We start from the raw sequence: 17,426 nt of genomic DNA on the forward strand, positions 1-17,426 counted from the left end.
CTAAGTGACAATATGATCCTGACCAGAAAAGGCCAGGGCCTAGCCTAGAGACTAAGAATCAGACAGATGAGAAGGTTAATCCAGGCAAGTTTATCAGAAGGAAGCAGGGGGCAATTAGTGAACAGGGGCAGGAGGAATCTGGGAAACTCTACTGTGGCTTTCAGTGTTCGCAGCAGAGCTCTAGGAGCCTCAGGCAGCAGATAACAGACCAGCTCATTCAGATGTCATGGAGGTCCTACAGGGACTCAGACATGGAAACAGCATTTTGGCACCAAAGAGAACTGGGGAAATGCCAGACATGACCCAGGTCCTAGTAGAACCAAGCAATCAGACAGGATCTCAGATATGGCAACTTGAATATCAGCTGGAGCATGGCCACAGCAGTAACAGTGCCTGGACATGGTGCCAAGTTTTCCCAGAAAGTAAATCTTTTTCATTTCCCTGTGTAAAAAATGAAGGATCCGAGTCCTAGAGACTATAACTAAGGCCACACATCTTAAAAAAGTGATACAGCCAGAGTTTGAACCCAGATCATCTGGCACCAGAGCCGCTGCCTTTGAAGCTATGCTACATGCCCTCCTCAAAAATGGAGGCTGATTGCTGAACTGAGACACTAGGTGCAAACCGAATCTGCAGCCAGACCTATAGGACCGACCTCTTGGACATACTGCTGCTGTGCTCCTTAAATTTCCCCTGATTAGTAAGGAGTCTGGTTTCCATGAGGACAGACAAACAGTCCCAGTTAAATGAGAGTTAGATCCAGTTTTGATGACATGAGATTGGGAAGGCAGGAAACCAGCATCTCCTACCATCACACATAATTCCTTACACAAAATCATTTTATAGGGAGAGAAACTGAGACTCTGAAAATGAAAGTGAACTGCTCAGTGTCATCCAGCTAGCTAGAGGGGCAATACTCAAATCCTTTCTCTAACCTTAAGTCTAAAGCCCTTCTCATTGTACCACAGCTTCTTACAGTCTGCCATCTAACCCCAAGATTCTGTGACACTATACTTAGCCATATTTTTATTTAATGATTCAGAAAGCATATGTTAGTATCTTTTAGCATGTTGTATACAGATATGCAATTCCCAGTTAATAAGGATCAGTAGTTACTAGAAATCTCAACATCCTTAAGACTCATAAAAGAGTAATTTCATATACATTTGATCCTCGGTATTTGCAGATTCCATATTTGTTAATTCACCTACTTGCTAAATTTATACTCCAAACACTTTTGCATTATTCTTGGACATGCACATGTGCAGAGAGGCAAAAAATTTATCTGACACACGTTCCCAACTGAGGTTGAACAAGTCAATAGTTTGCTTTGTTTCAGCTCTCATGCTGTAAACAAGTGTCCTTTGCATAGTCTACTTAGCACCAGATTTTTTCATGTTTGTGTTTTTTGTTGGTGATTTCACTATTTAAAATGGCCCCCATGAGTAGGACTGGAGTGCTGTCTAGTATTCTTAGCTTCAAGAAGGATTGATGTGCCTTATGGAGAAAATATGTGTGTTAGATTAGCTTCCTTCAGACATGAGTTATAGTGCTACAGGCCATGAGTTCAATGTTAATAAATCAATATATATTAAATAAGGTGTCTTTAAACAGAAACACCATAAAAAAAGGTTACATATTGATCAAACCATGACAAGAATGTTGTGACCAAAGGCTCATAGGAATCTAACCTTGCACTTCCCTATGGGCAATGATTCACTAATTCAGTGTTTGAGATGACTTCGTAGAACATAACCGCTGTGAATAACGAGAATCAACTATTCTTACCCATCATTGGCCTAACTTCTTCCAGAATGGTCAGGAGGAAGGAGTCAACTTCAATTTTATGTAGGAGACTTTAAAAATGTGAAAAAAATTAAAAAAATAAAAAATTCAAAAGGCTTAAAAGTAAACAAATTCTATTATAGGAAACCAATTAGAAGGCAGAGAAAGGAGTTCAGCTTTAAACCCTCAGCCTTGGCTACTGGGAAACATTCTTTGGCAAAAACTATAAGCTGAGCACATGTACCCTGCTGGCAGCACCCCCTCCCTAAATCAAATTTGCCTAAAACATCAATGGTCTGTTCAAGCCACAGCATGAACTCTGGCTGCCTCAGGTCCTGGATTAAGAGACAGCTGGTTCAGATTGATCATTCCGTGCCCTGGTGGATTTGGGGTGGAATAAAGAATTGTAATTTTGGTTGGCATGTGTGATAAGGGATATCTTGTCTTTTTCCCCCACTTACTTTTCTCAGTCCAGTAGTTTAAGTATTTATCTCCACAGGAGGTTCTCGATAACCACAGATTGGTCTGGCTTATTGCTACTGTGAAGTTTGGAGGTGATAGGCTAGTGAGAACATGGGCCACCTCTGCTCAGGGAACCCCCAAGTCTTCTTGCTTCCCCTTTCAGCACCCTAAAACACCTTCCAATGCTGGCCCATCAAGCCCACACTTGTCTACCTAGCTTTAAAGTTTCTTGAGATCGTGCCTCCTCCCTCCCTTTTATTTTCCTCTGTTTCCTATCCTCCCACCCGCCTCCTGGGGTCCAGTTATGTACATTTACTACTCTTAGTTTAGTCCAGAAGGCTCTGTACTCTCTACGATATCTGGTTTTTTCTTTCTCCTGTAAGCAGTCCTTCTTGGCTACTCCAGCCCACATTACTCTCCCCTTGTCTGAATTCTTAAGGCACTCACAATGAGTAGCACACAGTTTAGCACTAGACCATTCTGAGTGTCTCTTCTGTGCTAGGCTTGTCAATTCATTTGCAAGCTCCCTAAAACCAGCAACACAAGCAAACACAGACCCTGTTAACTTAAGAAAAAACAAGAACCCACCAACATCACTGGTGATTAATGAAAGTATTAATACTGTTTAGGGCAATGAGCCTCAGAGCCACAGGGTCACCTGTTCATGGAAGGCAAGTATATTATGCTGTGGCAGGATAGGTGAATATGAGGTTCCCGGCAATCACAGGGACCCCAAAAAGTTCATCCTGATAGGAGAGGTGCTTATTTTCATTATTGCCACCTAAACATTAGGGACAATGAAGCAGGCATGAAAAGTGCTAACACCAGCTTAGAATGTGAAACTGGCTGTTGAGAGGGAAAACTCTGAGCCAGTTACCTTTCTTTAAAAAACCCATTTTCAGATCTTAAATTTGCTGACACTTTACCCTCAAGGCCTTTAACTGGTTTTTGAAAATAAACCATGGTTGGGTGAATCAAAATAATTTTGCAGCAAACAGTCATTTGACCAAAGCAAACCCACTGAGACATAGAGTTCATAGCTGATTACTCACTTCCAGTCTCCATCAGACATGAATTTATTGGTCAGAGGGGAAAAATGAATTGAAAACTAAGTGTTCATCCCAACTCTATTTCCTGTGTTATCTTGGGGTTATAGAGAGTCTCAGCTACAGAGTTATCACCAATCATCCATCTCACTAGATGGTCTCTAGATCTTTTTAAGTGTCTTAAACTCAGCACTACTGGAATAATTTTAGCCATTTTTGCAATGTGTTTTCTTTCCTATAAAGACCAACAATTTCAATGTGCATCTACAGATATATATGTATTCCATAAGTATAGTGGCTATGGAAGCTCATGCTATTGAAGTTAAGTGATGTATCTATACCATTCTTATTGGGCAATCATGAATTTTTCATTTCTTTCATTATATAAAACTCTCATTCACTAAGAAAGATGAGCAAGTTGTTACGCATATAATGTCAAATCAGTTAGGTATAGTGAACATAGGTTATGAATAATTCCTTGTGAGCTCATCTCTTGACAGCACAGAGCACATTACCTGGCATAAAGAGCTTGGTAAATCAAGTACATTGTAGGTGCCAACCACTGTGCCAACAGTGGATTTTCAGGGAAAACATGAATCCTACCCTAATATGATTCACAATCTGGTTGAGGAGACAGATATTGGAAAAATAAACATGATATATATCTCAGAATTTTGATGAATGCTAAAAAGCCCTAAAAAGGATATGGCTATACTAGGAATAAATCAGGGGGCCTAATTTCAATTGGTGGACAGGGAGTTCCTCTTTGAAGAAGTGACATTTGTAACTGAACTCTGAAAAATGAGTTAAATTTGGCCAGGCGGGAGCCTTCCAGATAATCACATGCACTTACCTAGAGATAGGGAAGAACTTAATGTATCTGAGAAACAGAGAAAGGCACTGGGGCCTAAGTGCATTGGGGAAATAGCATGAGATAAAGGTGCAAGAGTAGACAGTAAGGAATATAAATTGTTCGATAAGTGTTATGGAAAAGAACTAAAGTTTTAGCAGCAAAGGAGTACAGCAATCTGATTTACATTTTTTAAAAGCATGTTCTGTGTGTTAAATGGAGAATGGGTTGGAAAGGACAAGATTAAATGTGTGGAAAGCACAGACTATTGCAAAAATCCAGAGGCAGGAGGATGGTAGCTTACTTTTGAGTGTTGTCAGTGGAAATGAAATGTCTCATTGATGTAGCCAACTAAACTTCTTCTCTCCATTGTCACCTCCACCAAACTGCTCCTCTTCAGTTCTTCTTCATAGATAGCATTAGTATGGATTAGTATGGATACCAATACTATCTATGGAGAAGAACTGAAGAGGAGTAGTTTGGTGGAGGTGACAGTGGGGGGAAGAAGTTTAGTTGGCTACATCAATGAGACCTTCAGGGGGATGTGTGAAGTAGCTTTAATTAGCAATAGACTATGGAGATCAGATGGCATGTTTGAATCTAGGAGTCCCAATACTGATACTACTTAAAACCTTGGGAAATGAGATCTACCTAGTGAGACTATAGAGAAGAAAAGCAAAAGGCACAGAGTATGAATAAAGGAAGGGGAATAAACAAAGAATGCTAAAAAGGAGTAACAGGAAAAGGAGGAATAACAGAAGAATGCAAAATGACAGAAACCAATAGAAGGCAGAGACTGGTAAGGAGTACTGAAAGATCCAGAAGGTATAATAAAATTAGAAGTTAAAGTGTTGAATAGATTTGGTAGTTAGTGGGTTGGTGGATTTTTGGCATGACAATCGCAGTTTCGGTGAAGTGGGAGCAGGTAGAAAATGAATGGGATATGAGAAAATGAAGGCAGAGCTTATAAAACTCTTTCTAGAAACTTTGCTGTGAAAGAAGGAAGAGAAATCTGGCATTGTGCTAAGTGAAAGAAGTCAGACTCAAAGGTTACATTCTAGACAATTCCCCTGGTATGACATTTTAGAAAAGGCAAAATTACAGGAACAGAAAACTGATCAGTGGTTGCTAGGGATAGGAAGTACATGGAGAGGTTAATTACAAAGGAAAACACAAGGGAATTTGGAGAGTGACAGCACTGTTCTATATCTGGATTGTGCTAGTGGTTACACTGCTACATGCATTTTTTTTTTTTTTTTTTTTTTTGAGACAGAGTCTCACTCTTTTGCCTGGGCTAGAGTGAGTGCCGTGGCATTAGCCTAGCTCACAGCAACCTCAAACTCCTGGGCTCAGGAGATCCCACTGCCTCAGCCTCCCGAGTAGCTGGGACTACAGGCATGTGCCACCATGCCCAGCTAATTTCTCTACATATTTTTAGTTGTCCAATTAATTTCTTTCTATTTTTAGTAGAGACAGGGTCTCGCTCTTGCTCAGGCTGGTTTCGAACTCCTGAGCTCAAACAATCCGCCCGCCTCGGCCTCCCAGAGAGCTAGGATTACAGGCGTGAGCCACCGCTCCTGGCCCATGTATTTGTCTTAACTCATACACCTCTACACCAAAGAGAGTTCATTTTTCTGTATGTAAAATTTTTAAAGTGAATTAGCAACATAAAAAAATCCTCCAAAAATCATATTAATAACCTCTTTCCCCAAATAAAAAGGAAAGGGAGATCATCCAAAGGGCTATTGAGTAATCAAAAGAAGAGTGGACCAAGATGGGTTCTAGGTGGATCGTTGGGAACCAAGAGGGAACAAAACATCTGAGAACCATTACAGGGAACCCATAGACAGGATCCACCAACTCTCTCAATATAGAGGCAGAGAATAAGATACCAAATCTACTTTCAAGTGATAAACTCAAAAAGACTTTTGGTCCTTCACAATGATGAATATGTTAGTGAAGGTTCTTTATGTTACAAGCAAGCAAGACCAACTCCAGCTTAGGTAAACCACACACTGAAAAGGAAAATGGGAGTGGAGAGGTATTAGAAGGATTTCAAATAACTCAAAGGACTGGAAATGCTAAAGAACAATGTGTCAGATAATTTTCATGTGCCACTTAAAAACCTTCACCATTACTGAGGCAGCCAGTTTCACCCAAATTTCATCCAGCTTGAAGGTACAACCGGACATCACCCAGCCTGGCCTTGGATACCTCTCTTCCTGCCCTGGGGTTTCTTGTGTACCACTGTAAGAGATGCTCATCAGAAACTTGCTGGCTAATCACAAATGTGCAAGCCAGAAGTGGGGAGTTAACACCATCGGGTCACCTTTGACCAAAAATAAAAGTCTCTGGATAAATACTTCCCTTCACTACTCTCCCCTACTTAGATCAATAGTTCTGAGATCCATTTTGAAAAATCTCCTAAGTCCAGTCCTTGGGATTTAGGACCAATCGCCAGTAGTGATGGCCAACTCAATAATTCATCTTTGTATTGATTAGCTTTCTTCCTTCCCTGTTTTACTCCCCTGCCCTGAATGCTCTGAACTCATATTATCAAATATATCACCCACAGCCAGATTTCATCACAGGCTCTGCTTCCTGGGGAAGGCAGATTAAGACAACCAGGGAAGGACCCAGGGTAGATCCGGAATTTTCAGCAACAGGAATTTATGACCATCCCTTAAAAGTGGAAAACTCACCTCCAACCACTTTCCAAGAGAGAGTTTGATTGATCCCACTCAGGTCACATGCATACCCTGGGGTCAAAGGACATGAAATCTCATGCTCTAATCCCAAGAGAATCACTTGGCATGGGGAAGAGGCAGTTCTCCAACAAGTATGACAAGGTTGGATGTAAGGGACAATTTAGGAAAATTTTGTTATCTAGTTAGAAGTTCCTTTGGGATCATATCAATTTATCAATCCTTTTTTTAATAATGTATTAAATATTGTGGCATCCTAGTCCCCTTGTGCTTGAAGTATAAGTTTCTTTTCTCTAAGGAATCAGTGGCTTGCTAGACCCTGGAGAGAATCTTAAAACAGAAAACATAAGCATAATTCAGGTATATTACGGGCTTTTTTTGTAGATTTTTCTGATGGTTCAAAATTGATATTTTGATTTTGGGAAGTTCATACTCTAAAAATTGTTTAAATAGCCAGCTTCATTTTTTACTTACTCTCATCTTGTCTCTTTCTAGGTTAATATCCAACACAGGCATTAAGCACTTGCCAGCTGTTCACAAGATTCAATCTCTCCAAAAGGTTTTACTGTAAGTTTTTCATTGAGCGCTTACCAACACTTTACTCAGTAGCTGTCTTGCCCAGCAGCCTCCTGGGCCTCGAATATGCATTGTGCGGTCTACATCCTCCCAAAGTGTTACTCTGGGTGAGCAGAGATAGGAAGGCAAGCAGTAAGGTTCTTGGTTTTACTTGCAGGCCAGTGAGTCCCAGTTTGGCAGAAGTCACAACTCCTCATTAAGCGTGTTGTCCACAGAGCCAGGTTATAGTAAAATCTGCAAGTCACTCCTTTTTTCACTTTAAAAAGAAACTATCTGACAGACAAGTCCATACACTAACATATTAGTGACAGGATGTGTTTGCCTTTTCCCGAAATATCTTGTTTATGTTGAAAGATGAGAAAAGGCAATGTAGAATGGCAACTATTTCCAGTAGTGAAATTACAAGAATATGGACAGACCCAAAAGGAAGAGGCATGGAAGAGGTGTAAGGAGCTAGGGAGGGAGATGGGGGGGGGAGAGAGAGAAAGATAGAGAATCTTTTAGAATTTCTCAAATTGTTCCACGCTGTTACTACATTACTTCTACACCTGTTCCTTCTACATTTATATATTAGATCAGACCTAACAGGGAAGTTTGATAGGAACATGAGGGATACAAACAGAAAAATGACAATTTCCCCATCTTGTCATCCAGAAAAAGAAAAATCAATGATAAAATTGTTCTGTGACCCAAGGAGAATAGAAGGAAAGAATCTAGCTGTAAGAAGGGGGATTGAGATGGGAGGAAGGCAGGAGCTCAACTAAGGTGAATAGAGAAATTTGGTACAGATATGAAAGGTCAGCTTAAGTGTTCTACACTGAGCCAAGACCAACTATGGAGGCAAGGCTAATAACTGAGTATGTTAGAGAAAACTTTAACACAGTGAAGTTAGCTAAGAAAATCTTCAAAGAGAAAAGACATTGTATGTCTGCAAATCCATTTTTAAGAAGAATGGATATACTAAAGATAAATTAGAGTCCATATTTTTTCCCAAACTTTGAGCTCATTATCCTCTGAACAATAACTAACTGTATTAAATCATGGCCTCAGCTAAAGACCACATCATGCCAAGTAAACTAAATGTGGGAAGGTTACATGAGTGGAATTGATATAAGTATCTTATTTGTTCTTTCTTCTAGAGACATTCAAGATAACATAAACATCCATACAGTTGAAAGAAATTCTTTCATGGGGCTGAGTTTTGAAAGTGTGATTCTGTAAGTAAGGAAAAAAAAATCCAACGGAATAACATTTTGATTTTTCACTTACTGATCTCTTATAATGGGACACTCCTTTTTTGTTTGGGTAACTTTGGCATTTCACCATTTAAATCTGTGTTTTTCTCTCATCTTCACATTTCAGAATCACAACATGAAGTCATGTTAATAATTTATGATTCTGTGGTGCAATTCAAGTATTTAAAATTGCTCTTTGAATGATGGTCTCCCTTGATGCAACATCTGTTCCAAAGGACGGAATAACTCATGCATCAATAAAGCTAGTTATTGCCTGGCAAGTCTTTTGTTACCCAAAAAAAAAGATCAGGAAGGAGGCAGAATAGGGAAGATATGGCTATTTCCTCATAACCATGTTAAATAGCTCCTGTTCAGGCCCACGCTGAGCATAAGATGACTTCTCATTTTCTTGGAACAATCACATTTTTTAATGAACTTGAATTATTCTCTCTGACTTTTGGGAAAGTTTTTAAATGCACTCTGTGTCATTAATGAACCACCTTCTAATCTTGCGTGCCGGTAGCCAGTGCAGCAGTTTACCGACTCCCGGATGGCAAAGAAATGTGGCACTGTGGGCTACCACGGATTCATGGGATCCATGCAAGCAAGATACACAGAATGACATTTTGGGAACCAGTAATTGTCAATTACATCTGTAAGATAAGAAAAGTATTTTATCTTTCTGTTTTACAAATTATTGCATTTTTTAAAAAATAAACCAATATGAGTTTTTAAAATATGTACAAAAGGTAAGTTCCAGTTCAAAAAGAAATTTAGTCCTTTTCAAAGTATTTAATTCAGAGACCCAGCTGTTAAGAGAGTGAGAGAGAAATAGGAGACAGAGATGATGATACATTGATGAGTAAAGCCAAGCACGATATTTGAAGTTAATTACTTACAGAGAACAAAGGAAAAGGTTTGAAAACAGATTAGCATAGAAATGGAATGTGTGAAGCAAAAATAAAATTAAATCAAAGGCATGTATTCAGAGTGCCAAGCATTAGGACAAAAAAAAAAAAATAGGTGAGTAATATGAAATCCTTTTACTTAAGCTCATGGTATTCATAGTAAATGGGAGAAATGTGTGTTGAGATGAGGTGATGGGGGCCTGGGAACAGAGAGAAAGAGAAAGAAACAAAATACAAGCAGAATGAATGGTGTGCAATATAAAAAGAACAAGCAATTGTCCTAAGAGTAAAGAAGGATCAATTTGTTCTGACTAGCCTGTGATATGAGAGTTAAAGGAAGAGTTAAATAAGGGAAAGAAAGCTGGGGAAAAGAGGTTGTGTTTGAAATGGGCTTTAAAAGATGAGGGGTAGTTAGCTTGGGAATTGGCAAAGGGCAAACAAAGGAAATAGAATAATCAAGGACATGAAGGTTAAACACAAAAATAATAATACAAAGAGCTTTTGGAAAATGGTGAGTACTTGAGTGAGGAATGCTGGCCTGCTGGACTGTAAAACAATGGTAAAAGGATTCCTGAGCTGTAGCATGGATGGAGATTAGTGATAAATGGCATCAGTTGTACCTGGATGTTTATTTTTCTTTGAATCTTATTCGAAACATGTCACTTTTAAATATAGTGACTTAAAATTAATGTTATAATGTGGCAAATATTTTTATATAAAATATACACTTAGTCTCACGGCTTTGTACATTGACATGCATCTTTTTTGTCCAAACCACAACACATTTTAAGCTACGTAGTCTTGACTCTCCCCAACTGGAGGAAAAAGAACCTGAGGAAATAACTTCTGATGTAGCCTTGCAAACCCAATGCTACACAAGAAACATGTAGATCCTGTCTGCTCTTCACTAACTCCTATTCGTGGATACTGATTCCCCAGAATTTAGGAATATACTTTTCAAGAGAGGATAATTTTCTTTTAACAGTCAATGCTTCTCAGACATATCCCTAAAGGATAAATTCCCATTTGTGAGAACATCTTTTTTTCCTACCTTGGCTGGCCCTTAATCCGCAGACAATAGAATCAGAAGATTCCTACTCAACATAGTTTAAGTCTCCAATTGATCTTAGTTGGGGTGCTTTATCTGATGCAGGGGTACTTTTGTCCAGTAGGGACATCCAAGTGCACTCAAGGAAAAAAAACATGGCTAAAATGGAACTGATGATTGACAAAGCTTTCTATCAATAGGATTTTTCAAAATTCTGAGGCATGGGAGACCTTCCCCACTCCTACTCTGCCCTGGCAAGCAGATTGCCTGAATGGGGGAAGCACTTGGCTACGGCCAACCAGGAGAATGGTCTAATTCAGAAGAAATAAAATGAGGAGAGCTCCCAGCACATTCTGAGTCTTGTTTCACATGTCAGCTTCCACCTCCCTTGCCTGCCCCTCAGTGAGTTTTAATTGGCCAGGTCCACCAGCACCTTCACTCTTTAGGATGAGGGCAGAGTGCTTCTGTGGCTGCCTGAGCTTCTGCTGAGTAAGCACACTGGTCAGGAAACAAAAAGATTAAGGTAAGCTCCTGCTGCATTTATTCCTTAGCTGATGCTTTGCCCAGGTTGATTTCATTATCATCATCAGCTGGTTTTAAAATAGGTACTATGTCTCTTAAGAGACTAGAAGTGCACTTACTAAATGTTAGCTTCCCTTTGTTAGTAGTTTGAGATTCCTATAGCTTAGTATAAACTCAAGGGCATCAGTTCTGGACATGAATTGTTTTTTATCTTTTTTTATTATTTCAAACTATTAATGGGGTAAAAATGTTTTTGGTTACATGGATCACTTTTGTGATGCTCGAGTCAGGGCTATAATTGTGCCCATCACCAAGACAGCATTCACTATTTACTGTACCCATTAGGTAGGTTTTTGCCCATCCCCTCTCCTCCCCTCTACTTGATTTCTACTGAGTTTTACTTCTGTGCACATGTGTGCTCATCGGTTAGTTCCAATTTAATAGTGAGTACATGTGGTGTTTATTTTTCCATTCTTTGGATGCTTCACTTAGGATAATGGCCTCCAGTTCCGTCCAAATCATTGCAAAGGGCATTAATTCATCCTTTTCATAGTATACATATAGTACATTTTGTTAATCCACTCATGAACTGATAGACACTTGGATTGATTACACATCTTTGCAATTGTGAATTGTGCTGCCATAAACATTCTAATGCAGGTGTCTTTTGGATGAAATGACTTCTTTCCTTTGGGTAAATACCCAGTAGTGGGATTGTTGGATGGAATGGAAGTTCTATTTTTAGTTCTTTGAGGAATCTCCATACTATTTTCCATAGAAGTTACAATAGTTTGCAGTCCCACCAACAGCATAAAAGTGTTTCTTTCTCTCTTCATCCACACTAGTATCTACTGTTTTGGGACTTTTTAATAAAACCATTCAAACTGGGGTGAGGTGGTATTTCATTGTGGTTTTAAATTTGCATTTCCCTGATGATTAGTGACATTGAGCATTTCTTCATACATTTGTTGGCCATTTGTCTATCTTCTTTTGAGAAACTTCAATTCATGTTTTTGTCCACTTTTTAATGGGATTGTTTGATATTTTCTTGCTGATTTGCTTGAGTTCTTTGTAGATTTTGGTTATTAGCCCCTTATCAGATGTATGGCTTATGAATATTTTCTCCCGTTCTGTAGATTGTATATTTGCTCTGTTGATTATTTCCTTAGCTGGCCAGAAACTTTTTAATTTAATCAAGTCCCATTTATTTGTTTTTGTTGTTGCTGTGATTGCCATTGGGGTCTTCTTCATAAATTCTTTGCCTAGGCTGCTATCTAGAAGAGCTTTTCCTACATTTTCTTCTACAGTTCTTACAGTTTCATGCCTTACGTATAAGTCTTTTATTCATCCTGAAATAATTTTATGAGTGGTAAGAAATATGGATTCTGTTTCATTCTTCTGCATGTGCCTATCCAATTTTCCCAGAATTATATGTTGAATAGGGCTTCTTTTCCTCGGTGTATATTGTTGATACATGTTTTGTGGTCTAAGATATGATCAGTCTTGGAGAATGTTCCATGTGCTGATGAGAAGAACGTATATTCAGTGGTTTTTGGATAATATCTTCTGTAAATGTCTGTTAGGTCCATTTGTTCTAGTGTCCTGTTGAAGTCCAGTGTTTCTTTATTAATTTTCTGCTTGGATGATCTGTCTGGTTCTGTCAGTGAGGTGTTTAAATCCCTAGCAATTATGATGCTGCTGTTTATCTTTTTGCTTAGATCTAGTAGAATTTGCTTTATGAATCTTGGTACTCCTGTGTTAGGTACATAAATATTTAGGATTGTTATATTTTCTTGTTGAATTGCTTCTGGACATTATTTTTTGTGTGTGTGCTGATCTATTGTTGACATAAAACAAAAAAAAACCATCCCCTCCCCATATGACAGTATGTATTGAGAAAATCTAGAAAGAGAAAGGGCTACTTTGAACACAATAAATAATTAAATTAGTCTATATTTTATTTAATCATAGCAACATCTATTTGCAGGACATATATGTGCAGGAAATATCAATTATCTAGTCTATAGAAATACAGGTGGAACACATCTAGATTTGCATACCCCTTCTGTCAAATTAAGAGTCAGCCAGCTACATACAACCCACAGGCCAAATCCAGCTCATGAGCTAAAATAGGAAATAATAACATTGAACCTAAATTAAACAAAATGTTACCCCCCCAAAAAATATAATTGTCATTTTTAATATTTGACCTATGTTACAAAAAAGTTATATTCGATTACATTTTAAATTTGATCGATAAAAAAATTGTGGAAATTGTTTCCTAAGTACCTAGATAATATCCTTGATCTTGCCTCTTAGCCCATAAACCCTACCTTTACTATCTGTCCCTTCACACAAAAAGTCTGCTGAACCCTATGTTTGACCCAAAGCCCCCAGGGATCCTCATCCCACAGGTTAGGGGCAGCTGCCCCAGCAACTCTCACTAACCAACCTAAGCCAGGTTGACAAATGAGCCTGGAGGTCCCTGGGAGAGGATTTCTCATGGGTAGGAGGGAGTGGGCATGGTGGGGGTACATAGCCACTTCTTTCCCATCAGAACTCACCAATTGCAAATGTTTTAAAAGATTTACCTTGCTCCTTTCTGAATTTTTGAGCTAACTAGCTTTCAAGAGGAGGAAAAAGATATACAGTTGTTCTCCTGTGATTTTAAGTGTTTTCTAGCTACCCCTTGCAGCCCGGGAAATAGAATCCTGAACACATAGGAGCTTCTCTGGGTCTGCTTTCCGAGCAGTGTTATTTATAAACCCACTGATCCTGACAGGGAAAAGAATCCGACAGCAAAACAAGAGCAGGTGGTCAGAGGCTCTTCAGACTAAGCGCTCCTGACCTTGGATATTTGTTTTTGTTTTCAGACCCACTCAGAAGCAGAGCAACGCAGAGCTGTGGGTCCAAGGTGTCCTTGGGGTCCCCGGTCCAGGCAACCCTGCTCACTGACCTACTTAGCACAATCAGTGTGACTGTTCTACTGCCACCCACCACCTCCCTCAGAGCTTCCTCCCACACCCATTCACACCACCTTGCCCTGCCACAGCCCACAGTCTCTGTAATTGATTTCTCTTCCTTGCTGGCTTAACCCAGAGCCACCTCCACAAACCTCTAATCACCAGGTCCCCATGGGTCACAGGAGATGTTCAGGTTGTCTGACAACTTAATTAGATAACTTTTTGATGACAGCCAGGCCTGCTACTGTGGGTGAGCATGGGTGAAAGGCTTAAAGCCTTAGAGAAAGGTGACACAAAATGTTCTTTCTCTGTCTTATAAACACTTGTTCAATAATTGTATGATTTCTGTTCCTTCGGGATGGGTAAGATCTGTCTCCTCCCTCCATGGCATCTACTCATGTGTGCAAAAACCTTATAGTTACAGGATTCAGGCTACTCTAAGTGTGCCTTTTCAAAATTAAATTTCATCTATTCCTTTGAATAGGTAATACATGCACATAATACAAACTTTAAAAGTTACAAAAGGTTGTACAGTAATAAATCAGTCTCCCTCACAACCCTGTCCCTGAGCTTTAAGTGTGGCACTTTCTTTATGCCACTAACTTGCACGGTCTGACTTTGTCCCATGCTTCCAATTACAAAATTCCTGTATTGTTTGCATCTGACGTTACTGTTTTTTTAATGGGCCTTTTATTTCAGATGGCTGAATAAGAATGGGATTCAAGAAATACACAACTGTGCATTCAATGGAACCCAACTAGATGAGCTGTAAGTAGCCCTGACTATTCTTCCAGGCCATTTAGAGGGAAATGGCTCTTACAACAGCAATATGTATATGGCTTTGTGTTTTCCTTCTTCTTTCCTCATCTCCCTCCCCAGGAATCTAAGTGATAACAATAATTTGGAAGAATTGCCTAATGATGTTTTCCAGGGAACCTCTGGACCAGTTATTCTGTGAGTAGCATCCCCCCATTTCTGTGTGTAAGAGCTCAGTTTGTTAAGTTAGAAGTCAACTCTCTCTAAGCTTCCAAGATAGGGCTGGCGATCAAGGTAGATTTTTATTCATGTCATCTACAAAGATTTATAGGGATAATTTAAGGCCAATCCACAGTCTAACTTTCAATAAAATAGCAACAGTAATAACATGTAATGAGCGCTTACCGAGTGGTCAGTATTTTCAGTTAAGATGCATTTTCTCATTTAATCCTTTTAATAACCCTCTGTGGTAGGAGTTATTATTCCCATTTTAGAGAAGAGAAAACTACTTTCTCTGGAAGGGTTAATTAACTCACTCAAGGTCATGGAAGTGTTATGGCAGAGATTCAAAGCTGAACTGGTTTGACCCATGGTACATACTCATAACCACTCTGCAATATGTCTCTTCCCTGGAAAGGAAAGCACAGTTCTCCTTCCTCATCCTCAACATCCAGAAATTTCCTTCAACTCAGCAAGACTCACAAGCACATTATTTTGGGATCTTCTTTCCAGATACCTTGGGACATCCAGTGTGCCTCATAGCCCTCCATCCAAACCTCTCCTATTGTCACTTCTTCACCCCTATCTTTCCCTCAACAAGGGACTTCACCCCTCTTCTCTCCTTATCCACTCTGCCTCCTCCCATCATTCTAAGTAAGTCCCACGTCCTCAGGCCTCCCTGACAGCCTCAGCCACCAGTGACTTCTTCCTGTGGCTCCCATAGCATTTGTGGCTTCTTGGAGGGAGGGGGTAAACTGCATCCCAGTTGCCAAAACACTTTTTTAAAAAAATGTGCAATGCGCACTACCCGAAGGATGGACATATTTGAAACACGGACTTGGGGGGCGGGGAATCAAGGGCAACACACGTAACCTAAACATCTGTACCCCATAATATGCTGAAATAAAAAAAAAATAAAAATAAAAAATGTGTTCTTCTGGGTTCTGAGAAAGACCTACTAAGTTTGCTGGAGAATGTACTTCAGGAAGAAAGGAACCCAGAAGGCAGGCAGGCATGAGATGCAAGAAGGAATGGTAAGCAAAGAAATGGATAAACTTGTGAATAAATCTCAGGCTTTACTGGAAGAACCTTAGGAAGCCTGCCTAAAGTCAATTCAGGCATTTAGAGCCACTCACCTGAACCTCTTGTTTGGCAATCAGCATAGGCATATGTGGTTACCTACCTACTAAACATCTATCAACATCACTTTTCTTTTCACCAAATAGCTTATATTCTCTTTCAGGCTAGAACCTACGTATCTCTAGAATTAGACCCCGTATGGTAGAATGAGAACTCCAAAAATGTTTATCGTTGATGATAAAGGGTATATTGTGACCCACAGATGGGGCTTTGCCCCTTTGAAGAAAGAAATGTATGCTTTAAGATATTATCATCCTGACCAAATTCAAAGATTATTCCAGAATGCCTGGCTTGACATAGGCAACCTCTGCAAAAGGAGGTAGTATTGGCACGATTAAAGCAGAAGTGACAGAGCCAGATTGCCCTGGTTTAAAAGTAGTTCCTTTGCCTAAGACTTCTGTTTCCTTGCCTAAGAAATAGCAAAAACAGTAATACCTATTTCCTAATATTGTTTGAAGTTAAAAAAATACATATTTTTTTTTCAGTCAGTGAATAGATTTTAAGCACCAGCTCTATGTCATGCCCTATATATATAGTGCAGGGAACACTTTCTTCTGCACAGAAAGCTTATATTCTCGTGGTGGGGGAGGGCAGAGGGGAGTCACACAGTTATCCACAACTTAATATATGAGGTCATGATAGGTGCTGTGAAGTACAAAACAGGACACAGTCCTAACTGATGAAGGGTGCTGGGCATACAGTCTACATGCTAGTCATATACAAAGTACCTAGAACTTCTGATGCTTAGTTACTGGTCCCTGTTCTTTGACTACAGGGGAGACAAATGACCTTTACAGAGTACCTTTAATACCTCTGACCCCCACCATAGCAGTTTGTCAATTTTACTTAGCTAAAAGGCCCAAGAGTTTTGAATGTTCTTAAATAGGCACCTCTATCTGCTCATGGCAGGATGTACCAGTGAAAGGGTATGTTTCCATGTGTGACCTGTAACAGGTACAATATTGAATCCATAGCACATTAACCCACTGTCTGTTCCTGAGAATGTTTAAGACGGATGAGATCCCCAAGTCATCCAGCTGAGGAACCAGGGCCAGAGGAGGGAGGTGACCTGTTAAAGATCACACTACAGCTGGAGGTGGCAGAGCTGGGGCCAGAAACTAGGTCTTCCGCCTCACATTCCACGTGTTCTCACCATATCATGTTGCTATAAGTAAGTTTAATCAAACATCTAAAAGTTATTCAATAAGGCC

General features: G+C 39.6%; 1 protein-coding gene across 2 annotated transcripts in view; it reads left to right on the top strand.

Annotated features, from left to right (window-relative positions):
- FSHR (follicle stimulating hormone receptor) overlaps positions 1–17,426 on the top strand; it is a 201,453-nt gene that overhangs the window by 168,110 nt on the left and 15,917 nt on the right. The window contains exons 5-8 of one of the 2 annotated variants that reach the window (XM_012638857.1): positions 7,344–7,415; positions 8,564–8,641; positions 14,800–14,868; positions 14,980–15,054. In XM_012638857.1, coding sequence (XP_012494311.1) covers positions 7,344–7,415; positions 8,564–8,641; positions 14,800–14,868; positions 14,980–15,054 — 294 coding nt within the window. The remainder of the gene's footprint in view (positions 1–7,343; positions 7,416–8,563; positions 8,642–14,799; positions 14,869–14,979; positions 15,055–17,426) is intronic. The other variant, XM_012638858.1, reaches the window with a different exon arrangement.

The sequence above is a fragment of the Propithecus coquereli genome, unplaced genomic scaffold, assembly GCF_000956105.1.
Source record: "Propithecus coquereli isolate 6110/MARCELLA unplaced genomic scaffold, Pcoq_1.0 Scaffold136, whole genome shotgun sequence".
NCBI classification, from domain to species: Eukaryota; Metazoa; Chordata; class Mammalia; order Primates; family Indriidae; genus Propithecus; species Propithecus coquereli.